The sequence below is a fragment of the Pelophylax lessonae genome (assembly GCF_965119305.1).
Source record: "Pelophylax lessonae genome assembly, chromosome: 2".
Taxonomy (NCBI): Eukaryota; Metazoa; Chordata; class Amphibia; order Anura; family Ranidae; genus Pelophylax; species Pelophylax lessonae.
This window is the reverse complement of record NC_138769.1, coordinates 124,332,740-124,356,589: the sequence shown is the minus strand read 5'-3', so window position 1 is coordinate 124,356,589 and position 23,850 is coordinate 124,332,740. Positions and strand designations below refer to the sequence as shown.

At 42.2% G+C, this 23,850-nt stretch overlaps 1 protein-coding gene across 7 annotated transcripts in view; it reads right to left on the bottom strand.

Moving 5' to 3' along the window:
• Positions 1–23,850, bottom strand: part of MYO18A (myosin XVIIIA) — a 572,782-nt gene that overhangs the window by 156,462 nt on the left and 392,470 nt on the right. For all 7 annotated transcript variants that reach the window (XM_082245147.1, XM_082245143.1, XM_082245145.1 and 4 more), the window contains 3 exons: positions 19,396–19,461; positions 16,819–16,947; positions 3,032–3,175 (listed from right to left, as the gene is read on the bottom strand). In XM_082245147.1, coding sequence (XP_082101273.1) covers positions 3,032–3,175; positions 16,819–16,947; positions 19,396–19,461 — 339 coding nt within the window. The remainder of the gene's footprint in view (positions 1–3,031; positions 3,176–16,818; positions 16,948–19,395; positions 19,462–23,850) is intronic.

The following is a 23,850-nucleotide window of genomic DNA, read 5'->3' as shown; positions in this document are numbered from 1 at the left end:
TAAAAAAAAAAAAATCTGTCCAGATCATCCACACTGTAGAGTATGACTACTCTACATATACTGCAAGATTAGGAACTCATCAGCCAGTATGCCAATAACTTTTGAGTTCTTAAAAGGAACTGGTTGAGTCAGTAAGAATAACAGAATCCACAAAGCAAAGTCTCTAGCCTCTATGAGACAGTGATTAATCAGGAAGGTCCTGTGCCACACATGCCAAGTCTTTTCCATTAGCAGTCCTTTTAGAGAAGTGGTACCTCTATGCTGAATTTAGATAGAGCTGCATGCCATCACGTGTGGTATTTTGCCATTGAAACTGGGACTAAGCACTCTCAGCCTAATGCCGTCAAGTTGCACCCTTGATACTTTCCATTCTGTGAATAAACAAATCTCCTTTTAGGTCCAGCATTACATTACACTTTCAAATGTTCCACTTCAAGACTCCAATCAAAGATTGCCAATCTTTATACGTTGATTCTGCCGTAACACCAAAAGGTGAGAACCTCAGGCTTCTAGAAATGTTGACATTAGCTGAGCAGTTCAAGTGTGATATGCTTGCAAAGTCTGCGAATTCTTTGTGTCTAGAACGGATCAAGTATTTTAGCAAGGAACGTGGGACAGTGTGGTAAACACGCCGCATGTCACCAAAAGAGTATTTTTTTTTTAATTCTTAGTATTCTTAGTCTTAGTATAATATGTTCGGATACATCTTTTTTTTTTTTTAAGCCTACCTTTTTTTTTTTTTTTTTTGACACAACAGGAAGTGAAAGAAATATTTTCCAAAATAAGGAGCCCCACTGACAGCTATCAATGGAACCAATGTCCCCATTAAAAATCCCCCCCCCCCCGTTTGGTTTTAGGGACAATAGAAAATTATGGATTTTCCCTCACTTTTAGTATAGGTGACATCGGTCTCCAGGACAAAGGGTAATTTTCCACAGTGATTACAGTATTTTGGAAAGTGTATAAAAAAAGAGACAAACCCCTTGTCAATGCATTGTTTCTGTTTGTGCCCCACTGGGGAGATTTCCATTTTCTTAGGGCTCTTTCAGACGGCCGCTCCGCTGTTCTTATCCGCTGCGGTCATCCGCTCCGTGTGTCCGCATATCATCCCATCCGTTTGCGGATGATATACGGACATAATGTAAGTCTATGGGCATTGCGGATGTCAGCGGATGACACCGCTGACATCCGATTTTCCTTCCTTGCCGTTTTTTACACGGAGGAAAAATAGGGTTCTGTTCCGTTCCAAAAAACGGAACAGAACTGAAAGGAAGAAAATCGGATGTCAGCGGATGGTATTCCGCTGACATCCGCAGTGCCATTCACTTACATTATGTCCACAAATCATCCGCAAAAAAATAGGATGATTTGCGGACAAGCGGAGCGGCCGTGTGAAAGAGCCTTTATTGTCCTGAATGCACAGTAGAAAGTGAGCAGAAGCCTCTACAAAGAGAGTTGTCACTGGAAGCCTCACCTCTACTTCTGATGACAACTGTAAAATTGTGGATTTCCTTTTACTATTCATCCCTATTTTCTTATTTTCCAGGGGGAACCTGTTGGAGATTCTAATCTTTCCACACTGTTTCCAACAAAAAGGTTTGGGCCAAAAAAAAAACCTTTATGTTTTTATGTAAACAATCCAACTAGTGAACTAGCCCATATTTTCCCAATAGGATCATCAATTAACTGCATCCTATAATTTTGGAATTGTGAAAAGTCATGGATTATATCATAATGGACGACAAAGAGTAATGCGCTATAAATTTCCAGCCAAATCAACTGACCTATAGAGTTTATATAATTCAGTCACAGATACATATTACAATTGCCATACATTGTCATTTAAATCCCCATAGAATATAAAAATCTCTGTTTTGAGGACTAATTATTAAAGTTACCTTTATATCAGATAGCTTTGCAGGCTATCATCCTTAAGGGTAAATGCAAATAGACAAAAGCAGTGTTTTTTGTATGTTTTTTTTTTTAAGCCAAGTACAATAAATTGCCTGTTGATCCTGACAGAATACTTGTGTCCTTACAATCTCCTGTGCACCAAACAGAAGATAGCTGGGAAGGCTGAGATTTCAAAGAACTAGAGGATAAATAACCCTACCTAATGAAGATAAGGAGAAAGAAAATAATGCAGCCATCACACCCAAGGACTGATAAGCTGCAATATATTACATTTTAGTTTTTTTGAGTTTAGATACACTTTAACTGACTGATGTTAAAAGAGAAGTATGGCCAAAGCTTTTTTTAGCCATACCTTTCTTGTGGTTAACAGGAGCGCACTTACTTTTGCTCCCCTGTGACCCAGAGTCAGCTTATAGTGGGCTAGTGCAGCCACTCTGGGTTCTGGAAAGAGATTCACTCAGCTGCCCGACAGCTGGATCTAGCATTAAATGCTCCAGCTGCACCCGTCCTCTCTTTTGCCTGTCACTCCAGTGATTGCTGGAGGGGGGGGGGGGGGGGGTTGGGTCAGAGTGGACAGCAGTGAGTCACAATTCTCTGCTCCATGCAGACCGAGAACTGAGCAATCATCTCATCGTCATTTGATCACTCAGTTCTTGGTCTTCGAACCAACGTGGGACACCTGCCACATCAGACCAATGCTGCAGCAAAGAGGCAATTATGAAGGGTTGCTTTTCTATGTACCCTAAACTTCTCCTTTAAACTATAATATGAATGTTAGCATTGGTTTTTTGATCTTTTCACATCATCATTACTCACTACATCATCTTACTGAACAACACTGACAGTATGAAAATATAGAAAAATAGAAAACAGTTGCATCACTGTCTCCTGGGAAACTTACTCTAGAGAATTCATTTTTTAATCTTTATGTTCTGCAAGCTATGTAAAGAAATTTTATCTACCAGCAGCATGATGCACAGACAGCCTGCTGGCAGAACGAACAGAAGCCCCCTATGGATTAATAGTTAGCCCATGCATAGTATCAACAAACACATTTTCTTTACAAATGAACACTGAATATACAGGCAAAGCTGGGTGTGACAACCATTGTACTTACGTCTTTGCCTCGGATTTGGTCCTCTGTCAGCTGCACCTGTATAAGAGGTCGGACAGTGGTGAAAAGCTTCCACCAGGGCCAATTCTTTACCCCCTTGTTCTTTTGGATGTTCTTCTGGATGCAGCGGATTGCAAGCTGTTGAATCTACAGGGAAAAAAAAAAAAAAAATAAGGATCAGTGCTAAGATAGAACTGAATCCTAGCACACCAAGTAGAGACGTCATAATAAATCAATTACAAAAGAGGTAATGTGTAGGCGATGTAGCTTGGGAATAAAAGAAAACAAGCTACTTTCAGCAGGCAGGATTAATGCCAAGGACATCACTCAGATAAAGTGTAGCCAGCATGCCTTGTATGGGAGAAAGAGAAAAGAAAGATGGAAGTACACTGAAAATGTAGAACAGCAGCAAAGAGATTGTTATACACCATAACAACTAGCAAGGATCCAGGCATTATGGCAAGTGCTAGAAGTCAAGAGGAATTAAACTAATGAACAATGGCAGAAAAGATGAAACGAGGAGTCATAGGGAGGCAGGCATATGATCTGTGGCAAAAAGCACACTGTAAACATGAAGATTAACTATGAAATCTTTATACTAGATTGGAAAAACAATACTACCAGATCAAATTATTGAAAAATGCACTGGAATGTTTAGTTTAACAGAAAAATATAAGAGCAAGAATTGCTTAAAGGGAACCTACCATCAGAAAAATGCATACCCATTGCAGTCCTTTCCTTCTACAAATGTTAGTCGCCTGACCGTCATTGGTCTGGTATAGAAGGAATACTGACTTTCATTTGCTTTATGCTTCTTCTGTGCATGTGATTTGCAACAATGGGAACCAAACACAGCCAGGCAACAAGCATTATCAGAGGGCCAGGCTCCATTATTCTCTTATGACAGTATCTAAAACCCAACCATGAATTCCTTTTATTTGCTACTTTTCAATCTTTTAAATTATAGGTATTTTTACATCTGTGAGAAGTGCACAAATACCTGTTGATCCTGACAAAAATCTTGTGAGCAGATAACCTCCTGAGCTGCCTTCTTATCAATTACATTTCTCCCAGCTATCTCTGTGAACTACAAAATACCTCCACCTAGGTTATTGAGAAAAAAGGAGTGTTCTGTAATCCTTTACATCAGTGACAAGGCTGTACCCTCCACAGATATGATAGGGTGAGTGAGTTTTGTCACCCTAGGACAAGAACTGTGTTACTTTCAGGATCACCAGGTGAAAATAAAGGGAAAAAATGGAATGCAGCCACCACATCTAAGGACTAAATGCCGGTTCACACTTATGCGCTTGCAATGCGAATTTGCAGTGTGAGTTTACCTTGTGTTTTTCAATAGTACCAGCGCGATTGTAATGAAAATTTGACTGCGTTGATTATGATAATTAAGCTCAGGAGGGGTGGAGCTGAGGGGAAAATCAAACAAAAAATAAGAATTCGCACATAAGAATTCGCACATATCTGAACTGATAATGCAAGTCCAGACCGATTTACATTGATGTCTATGGAGACTAAATTCGCAACGCAAGGCTGTAAACTCGCACAAGACCCTTTTTATCATCGCATCACATTCGCATCTGGATCGCAACGCATAGATGTGAACGACCGTCATGAATTCAATGTATTTTGCAAATGCATGCGATTGGAGACTATTTAGAACGCATCGCATTCGCAGTACAAGCGCATAAGTGTGAACCGGCACTGATAAACTGTAATATATTACATTTAGGGATAGACTTTAATGTTAAAAGTACAATAATGTTGAAACATAAGTTGCCTTTTACAACAAGACAACAATCACAGCTACATATGATCTTTTTTTTAATTACACTGCAACATCATCGCAGCCAAGGACAACAGATTTTGTATTATCAGCCAGATTAGGCTGGGAGGAGAAAAACAGCAGAAATCAATGAGATTAGTCAGCAGGAAATATAATGTGAGCAGCAATTTTTAAGAGATCTTCAGTTCTGATAATCTCCTAAAACTTTCCTTCATAATTTCCATAAATGGTGCTCTGTGGTCATTTGGTTTTTATCTTGTGTTTATTCATTTTTTTATATTACACTCATTAAAGCATAACTTCCCTTGCTAAGTACATTGCTAAATGTACTTAGCCTTTGCGGGAATTTCCCCTGTGTGATACTTAGGCTTGAATTGAGATAGTACTGGGCTGTCAATGCTGCCCTTTACTTTTGAAAATACTAGTTTCATGGCTGTCAGGCTTTTCTAGTGGGTTTAGGTTAATAGATTAGGAGCTCTGATGGCACATTGACTTTGTGTTTGTCAAGCGTGTTCCAGGTTAGTGTCTTAAAAAGTAGAGGGACAGTCAGGCCAACTAGTATTTTAAGCAAGCCAGCCAGCCTATTTAGCTATATGTCTTTGACAAAAAAATTCTCAATGAGCGTATTTTTATCCACTTTAAGACAGGAAGATTTTACCCCCTTCCTGACCAGGCCACATTTTGCGACAAATAGAGCTTTCTTTTGGTGGTATTTGATCACCTGTGCGATTTTTAATTTTTGCGCTATAAACAAAAAAAAGAGCGACAATTTTGAAAACAAAAAAAATAAATATTTATCACATTCTGATATTCCCAAAACAAAACCCACAAAACCCAAAACAATTCCCAAAAAAACAAATTAAAAAATCATTTTTTTTTAACATTTTAGGCCAATTTGTTTTCAGCTACATATTTTTGGTAAAAAAAAAAAAAAAGAAAATTGCAATAAGCGTATTTTGATTGGCTTGCGCAAAAATGATCACGTTTACTAACTACGGGAAAGATTTATGTAATTTTTATTGTTTTTCTTTTTTTCTTTACTAGTAATGGCGGCGATCTGCGATTTTTTGCAGGATTGTGACTGTTATTTTTTGTAGCGGACAGATCGGACCCCTAACTGACATTTTTGACACTTTTGGGGGGACCAGTGACATTACTACAGTAATCAGTGCTAAAAATTTGTACTGTTACTGTAATAATGACACTGGCAGGGAAGGGGTTAACAAGGGGTTAAATGTATGCCTCATGCTTACTGACGTGTGTGTGTGTGTGTGGGGGGGGGTTCTGTGACACACACAGAGATCACAGGTTCAGCTATGCTGTATCCTGTGATCTCCTCCTGTCTGTCACAGAGAAGATCCGCCTGCTTTGCTTAAACAAGCAGGCGGATCTTCTCACACTTTCCCCGACGATCGGGGAAGAGAGGTGGCGATCGCCACCTCTCTTCCTCCAGCCTGACTCCCGCTGTGTTTACACACAGCGGGAGCGAGCCTCCGGCGGCGCCGAGATCACTAGGAGTCCAGCGATGTAGGTCTACGTTGCTGGACCCAGGGGAGCCACTGTGCTGCAGTAGTAGTACTGTGAGCGGTCAGCAAGTGGTTAAAGTAGATGCAAACCTCAGACATGAAATGTGAACAAAGCATCTCTCTATAGTGTGTCATTTGTGTCTGCTGCCTAAATCCTCTGCTATCATCATGAGTCTCTTCTAATGAGTTTTCCTGACACCTAGAGAAAAAAAAAGGTGACGGGGAGGGCACAGTCTGTGATGGACAGCCTCAGCTTTGTTCCTGTGTGGTGTATCAATTCCCTCCAATCAGCTCTCCTCAGTGATGTAACGTAAGCTTCCTTGCTCCCTGCTTTTTAGAGCTGCGAGATCCTGTGTAAATTCTGCACTTTGAATGGATGTAAGGGAAAGACAGCTGTAGACAAACAGGTACAACTTATGTAGGAGGATGTGTTTCATCTCTGTGTATCACCTGAGGCTATTCACTTCACTGGGTATACGTGAGGGTTTACAACCACTTTGAATCCCTAATCTGGAACAAGTATAGAAATAAGGATTTCTGGGGTTTTTCTGACTTCCATTTGCTGCTCACTGTAGGAGACTACATATCATATTGTTATTGTAGACCAATAATCCCCAAAAGACTATTTAGACTACAGGGAAACAAAAGACAGGGAAAACGTCCACAGTGCAGTAACTCATAGCAAAATATTTTAGCACTTGTTCTAATTAAAGAGCAACAACACTTTTTTGTTTGTTTTGGAGAGGGATTAGAACACTTATCAGGTTTTTACTACTGTCATTGTCCCCATTAGGGCCCCTTTCACAGGTATGCAACTTGTCCTGTGACTTAGGACTGCAAAGTCGCATGACAAGTTGTTCCACTATGGTTTCCAATTATCTGTGCGACTTCAAAGTAGTCCCTGCCCTACCTTGGTCCAACTTTGATGCGACTTGAGGTCCACAGACCTCAAGATTACACAGGCATTGCTTCAAGTTCTGTCAAAGTTGCGCTGCAAAGTCGCTTTAAAGTCGCACGACTTTCAGGTCATACAAGTGTGAAAGGAGCCTTACAGAGAGTTTCACTGTCTATTTGTCCAGATGGCCAATACCCCCCAGTGTGAAAGTGAAAAGTCCTACATTTTTAATTGTCACCAGAACAGGAATAGAAGCTACATATCCCCCATCCTCCAATGGGGGGGAACTAGTTCTTATGAAAAGTTTCCAAGAGGTGATTTCCCTCAATTTGGAGACAACTTTCTGTTGTGACTATGGTACAGGAAGTGAAGGGAAATCTGTGCATTAGGACACAGATGGCAATAAAAGGACGGGCGTTTTAAGTCTCCTTTGCTCTATTAACCACTTGCCGACCGCCGCACGACTATTTACTGCGGTGGTCAGCCCCTCACAGGCAAAGCGACGTAGTACTACGTCGCTAGCCTGTGAGGGTCCCGGGAGCGAGCGCGCGCCGCCGGAGGCGCGCTCCCGCGCGGTCACGGACCCCCCCCGTGCGTGTGACCTGGCGGACCCGATCGTCTGCCGGTCACTCGCGATCGCCGGGGGAGAGGGAGAAAGGCAGGCGGCTGATGTAAACAAGCCGCCTGTCATTCTCCCCTGTGTAGGAATAGTGATCATAGGGTTCTACTATGTAGGACCGTTGATCATTGTTCCTACACCTCAAGCCACAGCCAATCACAGTTAGAATCACGCCCCTAGGGACACACATAACCCCTCCCTCTCAAAAAAAAGTTAACCCCTTCACTGCCAGTGTAATTTTACAGTAACAGTGCATATTTATAGCACTGATTACTGTAGTAATGTCACTGGTAACCCCAAAAGTGTCAAAAATGTCAGTCAAGGGTCTGATCCGTCCGCCGCAATGTCGCAGTACCACAAAAAAAAAAAAAAAAAAAAAATCGCAGATCGCCGCCATTACGCGTTAAAAAAAAAAAACAACAAAAATGACAAAAATCTTTCCCTTTGTTAGTAAACGCGATAACTTTTGCACAAACCAATCAAAATACGCTTTTTGCGATTTTTTTTACCAAACATATGTAGCATAAAACAAATTGGCCGAAAATGTTAAAAAAATTTTGATTTTTACATTTTTTTGGGGGAATTTCATATAAAAAAATGTGAAAAATATTATTTTTGCACAATTGACGCTCTTTTTTTGTTTATAGCACATGATCAAAAAAATCGCACAGGTGATCAAATACCACCAAAAGAAAGCTCTGTTTGTGGTAAAAAAAAAGACGTCAAATTCGTTTAGGTACGGCGTCGCACGACCGCGCAATTGTCCGTTAAAGTCGAATCGCAAAATAGGCCCTGGTCAGGAAGGGGGTAAAATCTTCCAGGGCTTAAGTGGTTAAAAATAAAATAAAAATGTTATTGGGTTTAGTTCTATACTTAGCTGGTCACAGTGCAGGTAGGCACTTTACACAATATTAATAAATAAGGTGTGTCTTGAGTATGACTCACTTTACAAAAATAAAATACCGCTGTAGAAATGAGAACGTCTTAAATGCAGACACATTTTTCTATGTTCTCCAATTTATCTTACCATTTAATAGGTTTCCCTATTTGAAAACCGCAGACATATCACAATGTGCAGCTCTAAATTACTGTGATCCAATGAATAGCTGTGTGATCATTTACAGAAGTTCCCCATCTATCCATCTACCTTATCCATCTACCAGGATGACCTACCAGCAAGCTGTAATTTACAGGTTGCCAACTGTGTAGATTGTACTGTATTCTCTGCCTCCCTACTGACTGCTCCCCCTCCCTCCCGGCAGGCAAAAAAATGCACATTTGGACGAACACACAAAAGATCTTTCGGTGGTGAAATTGTGTCGGCACGTCGGACTGCCACCTGTTGCTGAACTGACTAATTTAAAAAAGAGTTCCATATACTGTACTATACGCAAACAAAAACCGAGCATCCCAAAATGATCCCAGGCAGTATTCTACATGTGCCTCTCTGTAAAGATACAGTCAAGGTGTTTGCCAATTTCCTCTAGCAATAATATATTGCTGCTAGTCTTCCTATCTAATGAGATGGAGAAACATATTGCATGCTAAACAATGAAACAGAAAACTGTTTTATAAGTGCAGAGCTGCCATCTGTAGTTGTGCTTCATGCACAGAGGGGATCCTCTTGCATAAGATGGCATCTTGTGCAAGTATAAAAACTCCACTAAGATCTCTACCATTGTCATTTTTAAAAGCAGTATCTTGCAATGAAGAATATATAGGATATGTGAATCAAATGTTTGATAATGTTGTAGAAGTGAAACACATACTGTTTTTTATTTCTCAGTTTATGTGTATGATAAGCACCAAACTGAGGACTCCAACACAGAATAAGTCAAGAAAAGAAAAAAAAAAACTAACAGGATGCGGTGCCCGGAGCAGCTATGACAGGCCAGCCGGCTTTTGCTCCGAGGTCCAGGTATGGTCCTTAAGGGTCAACAATGCAGAAACGGATAGTTAGCCATAAGGGCAGTAAGATCCTGATATAAGTCATTTAAAGGAGAAGAATAAATCTAGAAAAAGGATAGCAAGGAATTCTTATAGAAGAGGAGAAGGCGTCCATTACCTACGTCCATTAGCACTTTAGAACCGCTCACAGTAATACTACTGCGGCAGAGTGGCTCGTTATCGTCTGACGACGTAGTATTAACGTCGTCAGACACTCCCCCTTCTGGGCGGCGCTTGCGCGCCGCCGGAGGCTCGCTCCCGCTGTTTTCATTCACAGCGGGAGTCGGGCCAGGGGAGGAGCAGCGGCGATCGCCGCTGCTCTTACCCGATCATCGGGGATCGAGTCTGGAGATCCGCCCGCTGTGTGTAAACACAGCGGGCGGATCTCCATAGTGACAGGGAGTGACAGATCGGACTGTTCAGCATAGCTGGACATCCGATCTGTCCATGACTCACACAGTCACCTCCCCCCCTACACGTCAGTAAGCACCAGGCATACATTAACCCCTCCCTCTCCAATAAAATTAACCCCTTCCCTGCCAGTGTCATTTTTACAGTAACAGTGCATATATATAGCACTGATTACTGCAGTAATGTCACTGGTACCCCCAAAAGTGTCAAAAATGTCAGTCAAGGGTCCGATCTGTCCGCCGCAATGTCGCAGTCCGCAAAAAAAAAAATCGCAGATCGCCGCCATTACGCGTTAAAAAAAAACACCAAAAATGACAGAAATCTTTCCCTTTGTTTCCCCAAATTTCGTTTGGGTACGGCGTTGCACGACCGCGCAATTGTCAGTTGAAGTCGCACAGCGCCGAATCGCAAAAAGTGGCCTGGACGGAAGACAGCAAAATCCTCCGGTGGTAAAGTGGTTAACAAAAAACTGGCGCCTAAGAGTGAACAAGGTTATATAGGAACACAAGGGGCGGACTGTGCAAAGCTTTTGCCAATGTCCAATTACCTGAAGGTACTGGTATATAACCCAAGGTCTATGGATTGTTGTGTCCTGTACTGAGCCATAAAGATAAAAACTATTTAGCGTTCAATTGATAAAAAAAAAAAAAAAACATTCTTGGAACTTGGTGATATAAACCAGAACTTTGAGGTTTTTTTAGCTAACCTTTAAGACCTATAGCTGAGGCAAGGAAGGTGCATTCAACAATGATAATATGCCAGATGCTGTAACCTGCAACAAGCAGTTCAGCTAGCAGTCAGATCGTTGGAAGATTATCTTTGGCTGCTGTGGGTAACGGAAATGTAATCACTATTATATTTCTTTGGAACTGACCTAATCTGGGCACATGCATATAGATTTCTTTTGGCACTGCTTGAATTTTAGGTCGAGCCAGAATGATTCTTAACTGACTATCTATGCAAGTAAGTGTCTGATGTTGCTGTCTACAGGTCTTCAGGTTGGATGTTAGAGCTTTCTTCTCCTTCCAAATATACCAGTTGCCTGGTTATCATACTGGCCTTTTTGATTCAATTATTTTGTGTTGCTGACCAGCAACAAGCAAGCAAGTAAGAAGGTCTCACATTTTTTATTTCTGTTCTTCTGGGAAGGTAAAGCTCTTCAAGCCCAATTGAACCTTTCTTTATTGTCTCCATGATGCAGTATAAGGCTCCATGTACACGGGACGTTAGAAAAAACGTGCTGCAAAGCTAGTTCTGACGCCAGGAAAAAGCAGCTATAAAAACGTGCTCTCAGTAGCTTTTTCCATTGGCGTTATTGCACATTTGGCCACGTTGCTTTTAGCAGCGTTTTTTCTGCCTCCATTCAAAATCAATGGTTCCCTATGGGAGCCTATTGATTTAAATGGAAGTCGCACCACAAGTCGGATCCTGATCCGACTTGCGGTTTGACTTGCGCTGTGAGAATCTTGAGGGGGAACTCCACACCCAAAATGGGAAAAAAACTGCGTGGGGGTCCCCCCCAGGTTCCAAACCAGGCCCTTCGGGTCTGGTATGGAATTTGAGGGTAGCCCCATGCCGAAAAAATGGCGTGGGGTCCCCCCAAAATCCATACCAGACCTTTATCCGAGCATGCAGCCCGGTAGGGCAGGAAGGGGGAGTGGACGAGCGAGCGGCCCCACCCCCCCTGGACCATACCAGGCCACATGCCCTCAACATGGGGGGGTGTTGGTGCTTTAGGGGAGGGGGAGCTCTGCACCCCCCACCCCAAAGCACCTTGCCCCCATGTTGATGAGGACAAGGGCCTCATCCCCACAACCCTGGCTGGTGGTTGTGGGGGTCTGCGGGCAGGGGGCTCATTGGAATCTGGAAGCCCCGTTTAACAAGGGGGCCCCCCAGATCCCGGACCCCCTCCCTATGTGAATGGGTATGGGGTACACTGTACCCCTACCCATTCACCCCATAAAAGGCAGTGTATGTAAATAACGACAGGAGACGTTTTGGAAAGTTTATTAAAAATCTTCATCCGGTCTTCTCCACTCCGGTCTTCTCTCCGCTCTCCTGGTCTTCTGCTCTTTTGCTGTCCGCTCTTCTGCTGTTCAATCTTCTGCTCTTTTGCTGTCCGCTCTGCTGCTCTTTTGCCCTCGGCTCTTCTTCTTCCTCCGGTCCTCCTCAGACAATGTCTCCGGTGATTATGCCGGTCTCTGGAGCTTGTTATATAGCCATTGTGGGCGTGACCGCCAGGTGATGTCATCGGAAAGGCCCCTCCCCCTTATGGCACAGATGACGTCATCTGTGACTTTTATGGGGTGAATGGGTAGGGGTACAGTGCCCTTGTCCTCATCAACGAAGGGCCTGGTTTGGAACGGGGGGGGGGTACCCCACGCAGTTTTTTTTCCCATTTTTGGCATGGAGTTCCCCCTCAAGATTCTCACAGCGCAAGTCGTACCGCAAGTCGGATCAGGATCCGACTTGCGGTGCGACTTCCATTCAAATCAATAGGCTCCCATAGGGAACCATTGATTTTGAATGGAAGAAAAAAAAAAAATCATTTTGCGTTTGAAACGCCGGGAAACACACGTTCGAACGCAAATAATTGCGTTCCAAAAAACGTCCCTGAACTCAACTGCCTGCAAATGACTGTAAACGACCCTGTGTACATGGACAGATAAGATAACATTTAGGTGGGTTCAGGGGCTTCTGAAAAAAACGCCCAACTGCTCCTAAACGGCCATTTACAACGTCCCGTGTACATGGAGCCTAAACAGTAAATATTGGGTTTGGTTTTTATTTTTTAGAACTACTATTTACAGCAGCAAGGGTTAGAGCAGGGACCTCTGCTTAACAGTGTGCATTGGTTGGGGTCTCCAGTTGTCCAACACACCCACTGCCCAGTGCTCACAGTCTCTAAGCAGCACTGTACAATGGAGATATGGGCAGGAGGAGTGTCAATCTCCTGGAGAGTCAGACTGCTGTGCTCGGTTTTCGGCAGAGGTTTGGCTCTCTAGTGTGCTGCCAGTATTTTAACTTTTAGTGCAGCAATTAAAACATAAAAAAGAAGTCCATATTTATTACTGTTTATGCAGCCTGACTGAAGTACAGTAAGGGCTCATGTACACAGGGCAGTTGAAAACCTTTTCTAAACGTTGGAAACTTGACAGCTGGAAACAGTGAAAAATAAGTACATTATTAACCATTTCAGCCATTTTGTGAGAGAAGAGAGAGCAGCAGCAGAGAGAGCAATGTGCTTGTAGATAGCGGTCCTATTTTTTGTGTTTTCACTATGGGTCCCATCATGATGCAGAGGCTCTTAAGCCATAGAAAATTGCATCATTACTGGACTCATCCATTGATGCAAGCAACAGCATGTGGTGAAATTTGTGTTTTTTTTCAACATTTTTATATGTTCAAAAAATGATCAAAAATGTTTTCCCCTTTAAAAACGCTTATAAGTGCAAACGCTCATAAGCGCAGTTACAAGTATCTGCTTCAAAAAGATGCCTGTAACCTCAACTGCCCCTAAACTACTATAAAAGACTGAGTGTACATGTACACATAAGATAACAGAGGAAAGTTCAGGGGTTGCTGAAAAAACGCCCAACTGCTCCTAAACTTCAGTTTAGAAGATTTAGTGAACATGAGGTCTAATGCAAGAAGGTTCATCTGGGTTTTAGAGCTACAGTAGTAAATCAGCATAAGAGGAAGGAGTCTAGCATTTTCAAGAAGGAAGCTAGTGATTGCAGCCCCCATAATGCTCTCATAATAGGTATACTTAAAATCAATGTATGTTTTCTAGGGTTCCCAGAAAGTTTGTTTGCACGGGTGCTTTATTCTGGGGCAAATGCAACGCCTACCAACAAAGTGAAATCACAGAATCACAAGGACAAAAAAACATATATAATGAGAAGATTTAAAAAAAACAAAAAAAAAAACAAGCAACGCGTAACCAATGTCAAACTAAAAAAAAAAAAAAACAACAATATAGTGTCATAATTGTAATAAGTCCATAACCAGTTCATAAAGTGAATCCATCCAGATGGAGCATATCTTCCACCAAAGAAAGTAAAACAAAGACACAGTGATATCCCAATCTTGCAAGTGGCAGAATGTGTAACCCAATATCCAGAGTTAAGTGTTTAAGCTTACCAGAAATGTAACCTCAAAAGCAGAGGTAAACAGCACATGAATTATCTATGGGCAGAATGGATCTCTCCCTGCTCCAGTTACACCACAGCTGAAGCCTACACAGCTTTCATCCCTTGGTTGACTCCTTGTATCACTGGTAATATGCCGCTCCGTAGCACAAGATTTGGATATTACACTGTTTTTGTTTTACTTTCTTTGGTGGAAGTTATGCTGCATCTGGATGGATTCATGTTATGAACTGGTTATGGACTATGGGTTTTAATACTGGGTAGGAGAAGAAGCCTACTATGGGTTTTGTTTATGACCTTTTTTTAATGTTACACATTGCTTGTTTATTTAATCCTCTCATCATATATGTTTTTTGGGCACGGTCATTCTGTGATTTCACTTTGTTGGTAGGTGCTGCATTTGCCCCTGATCTGTTAGGAATTTACCTATATTGTTTCCTTGCTTGATGTCTGATAACCATTAGCACAGACGGTGTTTTATTTATTTTTTACTTATGTTCTATTGGCAAAGATGTGCAGAACACAGTTGGCAGGTGAGAGTATTCACCAAACCCTAGGGGAAAATGCCTGGCATGCCAAAGAACGTTTCAAAGTTAAAGGGAGGAAATTGAACATTTTAAAGTGTATGCTGAAGTACCATCATGAATACTGCCTATCGCAGGGTTTCCCATCTCTGGTGACACTGAATTTCTGGGGTTGAGGGGCAATTCCTTATGGCACATCCAGAAGTAACATTTGAAAATACCAAACAATGCTCACACACTAGTCACAGGGCCAGTAGTGAACCACTGGTAACCAAAAGGGTGACTAACACACAGCATATCAAGCATTTAAAGGGCCAGAAACACAAAAGTTGGTTTATGTAACGAAAGCTTAATAAGAATTATTGATAAGCATGCATAATTTTCAGCAGGTTTTGAGGATTTGTTATATTTTAAAAGATGCTGAAATTGTGAAGTGAGTTCAGAGGACCTCCTCTGCATTACGTTGAATACAGTAAGTCCCCTACATAAGTTAAACTTGTTAGTAAGTCCAGCAAAGATCAGTGCTTGCAGAAAAAGGCTGTGACCACTAATCAGTGTGATCTGGTGGGGGGGGGGGGGGGGTCTGTCAAAACACAAGGCACAGCATGGGATATCACTGCACCAGCATTGCTTGTGTTGCTACAGTGGTCTGTCAGTTTTTTTCATTCAGCCCGCTGGAGTGTGTGTACCATGCTTTACAGGATTGGACATGCGAACACGTGTTCGCACCTGTAAATGTTCGTAAGTTGAATGTTCGTATGTAAGGGACTTGCTGTACTTTCAACTGTTCACCTTTATCACATTTTCTTCCATTAACATATGTGCTAAATAATATAGTCAGGAATACGAACATTGGATATATGTTTTTCCCATTTTTGTATACATTCCTTATTATTTTTCTTTAGACCTCACCCACTTTTTCAAAGTTTATTTGTGCAGTGGGTGGTCAGTATGCATGGAAAATCTCTATGTGTACAATTATAAAATACCTAATGCAGTTTCACCTTAAACCATCCCTAGACTTTAAATGTGAATCGTGCAGACTGCAGCTCACAGCAGCCTGACAAAACACTGTAAATGGGAGGAATTTAAAAGGCATGTATTAGGCTTCATACACAAAACAAGGAATCTGTTGTATTTACAGATAAAATAAAAGCGGATAGCTAAATGCAACAAAATGGGCACACAGCAAATGTTTTTTTAATTCTTTTTCACTTTATGGATTATTTAAAGTGTGGATTCGGATTTTAAATCATGTTTAGAATAAAATGGCAGATTATCAGAAAGCAATAGGCCACAGAATAACATTTTGGAAATGTAATTTTATTTATGGAAGTAGGGTCACATATTTATAGAATTTTATAAATGTTATCACCTCTTTAACATAAGATAACTTTTTTTTTTTAAAGTTTACGGTTTTGCCTTAAGCTCTAGAAAAACAGTGAAACAGTTATACATTTCAGAATAAGGAAGAACTAGTAGAGGTAAAGTTTGAAGTGTATGTAGTGAAGTTGTACTACTTTAGATTGCCAAGTGGACACATTAGAAATTTTAGATGCTGTACTGCCAGCTGAAAATTAAGACAGTCCACTGAAAAGTCTTACAGCAGCTGGAGAAACCCAATCTATACATGAGGGATAAGGAGACAGTTGGTAGCTCTTACCGTATCACAGTGCTCGATCCCAGCAGTGTAACTATAGCTTGATAAACTCTGCTGAAAAATAGCTCAACAGAGGTCTGACACAGAGACCTGTCTGTCCCTCCCAGCACATGCGGACGTTTGCAAGGAAACCCCCTCATCTGACATCAGGCTCTAATCTTTAACAAAAGGCAAGCAGTTTACCATTTTAGGTTACTGGGAACGCTCTGGAGCTTCGAATTTGGAAAATTCAGCTCATGCAATGCACTCACTGTACCTTTCTCTTTTTGATCTGCTGTCGTGCCAGGTAACCTCTGCATGCAGCCTGGAATAATATGAGGTTTCTACGAGTTTGCTCATCCCTCTGTTCCTCAAGCTTTGTCAAGGTGCCAGCTCGGAAGAAAACCTGGGAGGACAAAGAGAAAGAAAAAGTAAGATGCAGACCGCAGCAGATGCCTGCAAAGTTTCAAGTTCTGCAGATCCTTTACTTACTGAAGTAATCCCCAACAACTACTGGAAAGGAGTCTGCATTATATTACCAAGCTTTACATCTCTCTGCAGTGTGTATTCATCCTAACAAGTGCCACAGTATATTTGCGAAGAGGTTAATACAGAGCATGTCTAGGGTCAGTGTTAAGTAAAAATCAATGTGATAAGTGACAACCCTGAACTCTGGGAGAGTCTGTAAGTAAAAAATAGGTAATGTTCACATATAAAACTTAAAAAAAAAAAACTTTATTATTTTTTCTCATCTCTGGTGAGACATCACCTGCCGCCTCTCTCCTCTCTGTTATACCACATGGAATACCCAGCAAAGGTTTTCTACAGTGACTACATTAGGCTATATTTATACAAAAGGCACTTAAGGGCTGAGATTAGTATACTTAGCAAAAAGATGAATGTACTTCATTGTCTGCACCCTAAACAAGTGATGGTTTAGATTTGTAAAGGATAAACAGACACACAGTGTTTATATTATGAAGCCGCACTAGAAGCAGAATGACCTCGCCTTTATCAGTGAGAAGTAGCAAGCTTGGATTCCTCGGCTTCGCTCTTTGCCGTCTGTGAAGGGTGCTTGGCACTGCTGGATCCAACAGTCCAGAGCAATCCTTTGGAGCCCCAGAGGATGAACGTGTTAATCAGCAGGGCCTGACTCTCTCTGTGTGCCATGCCTGTATTCCCTAGCTCATTAGCATGAGGAATTCTGCCTGTGGGAAGCAACTCTTGGTCAGTACATAATGCAAGCCACAGTGTGCCCAGTGCTTTATTATCCTGAATCCAAGCAGTGCATTGTGTGACAGTGAATGGCAGATAAGTCTTCTGCATTCTACCATAACCACTGAACATGATGCAGCTTTCTGCCACTCTGCTGATAGGAGGGCTTCATTGAAGTAGGATACCATCACTGGCATTTTTATAAAAAGGGACTGCAATGGTCTTTTTAAGTCAGGCCAGCAGTGATTAAATAACCCTACAAACAGAGATCTACTAGCTGAGTGAACTGTGAGCACTACCAACACAGGCACATAGCTGCTGACCATGAAAAATATTAATGCAAAAATAGGCACATGAAAAAACAGCAATATAAGAATCAGAGAAGTCATCACTCAAAGGAAATAGAGGAAAATGGATACAAAATGAGAATTATTATTATACAAATGCTGCACAGATGAACAATGAAAAAAATGGAATCATATGCTGTTTAGGCACGCGTGTTTATGCTCCGTTTCCACTATCGCGGCTATGAAGTCGTGCTACTTCTAGCGTGACTTCGTAGTGTAAGTTGTTTGCGGCTTTCAGTGCGACTTGTCCCTCATTATAGAAGGAAGTCGCACTGAAGTCGGCCCAAAAGTAGTGCACAAACTACTTTTCAAGTCGCGGCGACTGAAGTCGCAGCAGTTAGAACGGGCCAAATTGAAATGAATGGCTTTTGACTTGCTGTGCGACTTGACATGTGTCAAGTCGCACAACAAGTCGCAATAGTGGAAACGGAGCCTTAAAGTACAGTAACTTACATCAACCAATCAGAAACAATAGACCTCAACTAGGATTTCAAGAAATTGTAAGCTAGGTGAAAAGAAAAACAAACAATCAAACAGACTTCTCCAACCACACAAGTAAGGTGGATGTAGGAATCCTCCACGCTGCGACATTGCAGTTTGACAGTAGGGACTTCAGGCTGTCAGAACACACTGATCAGCAGCCACTGATCGATGAAAATTTTCCAGTATGGTTTTTCAATAGAAGTCGATCTAACGATTGACTTCTGTCGAACAAGGAGGGCCACATATAGAATGAATATTCAGCTGGCCCCTGTCGAACTTTGATCTGTCTGTACACACCCCTTTGGTGGTTGCCTAGGTCTCTTCACTTTGCACATTAACTTCTTTAATTTGACAGTTCAACTTGACTGCACAATTATTTTCAACACACATCATCACTTTCTTTGTTCTTTCCTTTACTTCAAATACTCCCTTAAACTCTTAAGATTGAGTCCTATAGAAAGCATTATCATTTTCATTTGAAGCAATGATGAAGGGGAATTGTTGGCCTCTTCTCTGGCCCCTTTTTTGGTCATTTTCGTTTTTATTTGTCAAAGTGTCTTACATGAGACCCCTCTACTACTACTAAGTCGCAATCAAGTTCACATTTGCATGCTCAAACTATCACTTTCACTGTGGCTTCAATAAGGTCAACTGCTGAAAAGCCAACATGGACAGCTGTGTTGAGGGAAATTTGGTAACACCAACCCAAAGAACCCAACACCGCAATTTCCAGAAAGTCCCAGCTTACCTGAGGGAAAACAACAAAAAAAATAACGTGTAGACATTCTAATACTTTAAAACATACATACCCTGCTCAATCCCATGTGATAACTGCTCTTCTCAAGGTCCAGAGATTCTAAAAGTTCTTCTACAGCCTACAAAAAAAAATAATAAAATAAGATAATTTATTAATGAGTATTTACTCCATGGTAAGCTCAGATCTAAAATCACTACCTGAACAGAACATGAACCTATTCATCAAAGTATCTAAAGATGAATAGTTACAGACTCTTTTCACCAAGAAACAAGGTTTTCCCCCATATTACAAAGTAGAAATAAGATTTTCTGCTGCACCAAAGACTCAGATCAGATTCAGAAGGCCCACTATCTCTGCACTTAAGACTGGTAACATACAATTGCAAAGACTATGGTGGAAACATCTGGATTTTCAGACCATTATAAAGCTCGTCATTTAGATTATTCGCAAGTGTGTATGGGTGGACTAAGCACTTTTGATATGACAACACCATGTATGGAGGTATGATGGTTTATGGCTCAAATATACTTTTAATTCACACAGATTTAAGCCATCCATAGACATTTGGAATCTCAGCCAGTTCAGCAGGGACTGGAGATTCGAACCATGTGTGGGCAGGTTGAATCTACCAAAGTGGATCGTCAATCAACTTGGGTACAAGAAGCCTGCGGGATTTTTCATGTGCTTTTTGCCAGCAGCTTTAGTCGCTAGCAATAATCACTGTGTGTTCTCTCAGCCGGGATGGCTCGCCTGCTGGGAGAAAACAAGAGCTCTGTGGGAGGGATACCCACTTCAGCACTTACTGTGTTGATGGGGGAATCAAGCGATTTTCTTTTCTACAACCACGGGTACCATCTTTGGCCGGCTTTAGCCTCAAAAAGGGAAACTACAGTCTTTTTGCAGGAGAATGCACAATGACTGTGGCTTTACTGGTTCCTCTTCCTTGGTCTATGTCTAAGTCTATGGACCAGGTATGACTGAATTAACAAGCAACAGACTCAATAAAACAAGACAAAATTACTTCAAAACACCCTAAAAGTGTATCTAGGTGCGTGGCTTGCATACACCGCAGATGGCAGCTTGACCCTGTAGCTCTGCTCTTTACCTTACATTTTAGCGGCCACACAGCTACCTAGAAGGGCGATTTTCACTCCCTCTACATCCAGGGACATCTGCCTACCTCTGGGAATAATGTCTAAGAGAAGGATGCACACAAAGTTTTCACAGAAGCTGACCAGGAGAAGTGGGACGCAGGCAAGATGGTGCTGGCAGCGCCTCCAGTCACGCTGCTCAGCTTCTCCCTTCTCACGCTACAAACCCAGTACTGGCTAACCTAGCAGCTATCACACTCCCAGAGACTTCCCCAACAGACTCCTTCCCTGCATCTTATCAACCTCAGAACAGACAATGAAGAGTATGCCAATCTTACTAAGGTAAACCCTGCAATCTGACCTCTTTGGCACAGTGTCCCCCTGGCAAATGTGGTGCAACAGCGGGACGTGCAAACTTCACCACATTAAATCCAAAATGTCCGATTTATTCAACGCCCACAACGATATGGTAGACATGTACACAGAACAGGAGAACAAACCACAATCAATCAATCTTAGACTGGCGGACATCGAGGACTGGTCATGCAAGAACATAAAGTTCCGCAACATCCCCGAATCAATACAGCAACCCGACAATGCGCTTTTTACAATCCCTGGTGCGCGCTCTTGTACCAAATCTGACCGAAAGAGACCTAGAAATAGACAGAACCCACAGGCTTCCAAAGCCATCCCATCTCCCTGAATCTAAGCCGAGAGACATGCTGGCCCGCATCCATTTCTTTAACACACTCCAAACCTGCCGGACCCCTTTACCTCAGTTGTCCTTTACGCAGATTTATCTAAAGCGACTGTGAAAAACCGATGGCAACTAACTACCATCAAAAAGGTGCTTCAAAACCACTGCAAACCCAATAAATGGGGGTTCCCCACCAAGCTGCTGATTACACACTTCTGGCTCCTCATTCCTGAAGATGCCCCAGTACGTACTACTCCTCTGCCTTCTCAAATGGAAGCAGATTGGTCCCTTCAAGATGCTTGACAGTCTCTGGTCACCCTTCAAAACTGATATGTGGGGTAGAAACCGCTTCTTTTACTACTGAAGCCCTAACCTCGCTCCACTGGTCTCGTACCCACCAGATGCCGTCTGAGAACTTCCCTCCCCCCTGTTATCGCTACCAGTAATTACTGCACATTGTATTGTTCACGGATTCCCTTTTTTACCTCCTTGCTCCTTGTTACCACACCAGCTCCGCAACCTCTTTGATTCTCCTGCATATTGAACTGCTCTTTACTTGTACCTTCAACCCACAGCGCTTTCTTTCTTCTGTACCACGCCACCAGTAGACCTCCCATCTACATCAGCTGCCTACTGCCACAGAATGCACCAATCGATAACCATGCCATTCAAGATCTTCTTGCTGAATGGAAAAGGACTGAAAAGCCCCCAGAAAAGAGCAACTCTCCAAAAGGAAGCTACAAAACAACTAGCCGAGATCATCTTTGTGCCAGAAACTCACTTTGCCCTATCCAAAACCCCTACATGCAAGCTTAAGGGTTAGGACCAGAATATTCTCGCCCTCTGGTTCCAAAAAGACAAAACTGAGTCCCAACGGTAGTTAAAGACACTTTCCAATTTCAACTCCACCACTCCTATGCTAATCCACAAGGCCACTACTTAATACTTACATGTACTGTAGCCCAGACCCCATATACTCTAATCAATTTATACGGCCCCAACACCAAGCAGCTTTGGTTCTACAGACGTCTGAAGAAGAAAATTGACGCTCTTAACAGTGGCAACATCATCATAGGAGGTGACCCCTCTTTAGACACCTCAGTCAAGCAACTTCACAGACTCCCTGTCCTGAATCCTTTCATCCAATCAGCAGATCTCTTCGATGTGTGGATGTCAACATAGTTCGGAACTCGACTACACCTTCTTCTCCTTATCTCAACTTTCTTATTCGCACATTGACTTTTTCTTGGTCGACAAGTCGACCCTTTAAAACATTATGCATTTCCGACATCAGAATATTCTAGTAGTCAGATCACGCCCCGGTCTCCACCACTCTGGGAGATCAGCAACGGGGACAGCAGAAACACTGGCGATTTGACTCTTCTTTACTGACAGATCCCACGGTCCTGCAAGAAATTATGTCTGAGCATAAAGCCTTCTTTGACCTCAATGACTCACCCAACATGGGCAGGTTTACACTCTGGTCAGCATACAAGGCCTATATATGTGGGGACTTTAAAAAAATAAAAATAAATGGAGAGCTAAATGCCAGAGGTTCAAGCAGATTGACGAGGTCATCTCCTAAATTGCCCAACTTGAAAAACAAAATAAAATCTCTCCCTTCCAGATGGCAGTCACTAAGTTGCTTAAACTGAAGCAAGAGCTCCATTCCCTTCTCCTTCATAAATACGAACGCAACCTTATTTACACTAAAGCGAACTTTTATGCATTAGGCAATAAAGCAGGTACCCTTCTGGCCCAACAGGTCAAAACACAGCGAGCTAAAGATTTCTCCCTCCGCCCCCACATTAAAATTGCTGATGCGTTTAGCGACTACTATTCATCTCTATATAACCTCAACAAAGACCCCTGCACACCCCAGCCCACTGATTCCCTCATACAAAGCTTCCTAGCCTCCATCGATTTACTGACTATTCCAGCAGCCCATCTTGATTCTCTGTCCCAACCTTTTACCACACACGCTTGACACTGTCTGAATCAAATAGGTTTATCTTGGTCTCATCAGACCACAGGACATGTTTCCAGTATTCCATGTCCTTAGTCTGCTTGTCTTCAGCAAACTGTTTGCGGGTTTGTGCATCATCTTTAGAGGAGGCTTCCTTCTGGGACGACAGCCATGCAGGCCAATCTGATGCAGTGTGCGGCCTATAGTCTGAGCACTGACAGGCTGACCCCCCCCACCCTTTCAAACTCTGCAGCATTGCTGGCAGCACTCATACATCTATTTCCTAAAGACAACCTCTGGATAGTACACTGAGCAAACTTCTTTGGTCGACCATGGCAAGGCCTGTTCTGAGTGGAACCTGTCCTGTTAAACTGCTGTATGGTCTTGGCCACCAAGCTGCAGCTGAGTTTCAGGGTCTTGGCAAACTCCTTATAGCCTAGGCCATCTTTCTGTAGAGCAACAATTCTTTTTTTCAGATCCTCAGAGAGTTCTTTGCCATGAGGTGCCATGTTGAACTTCCAGTGACCAGTATGAGAGTGAGAGCGATAACACCAAATTTAACACACCTGCTCCCCATAAAAACCTGAGACCTTGTAACACAAACGAGTCCACCAGGGAGGAAAAATGGCTAATTGGTCCCAATTCTAATATTTTCACTTAGGGGTGTATTCACTTTTGTTGCCAGCAGTTTAGACATTAATGGCTGTGTGTGGAGTTATTTTGAAGGGACAGCAAATTTACACAATGTTATGC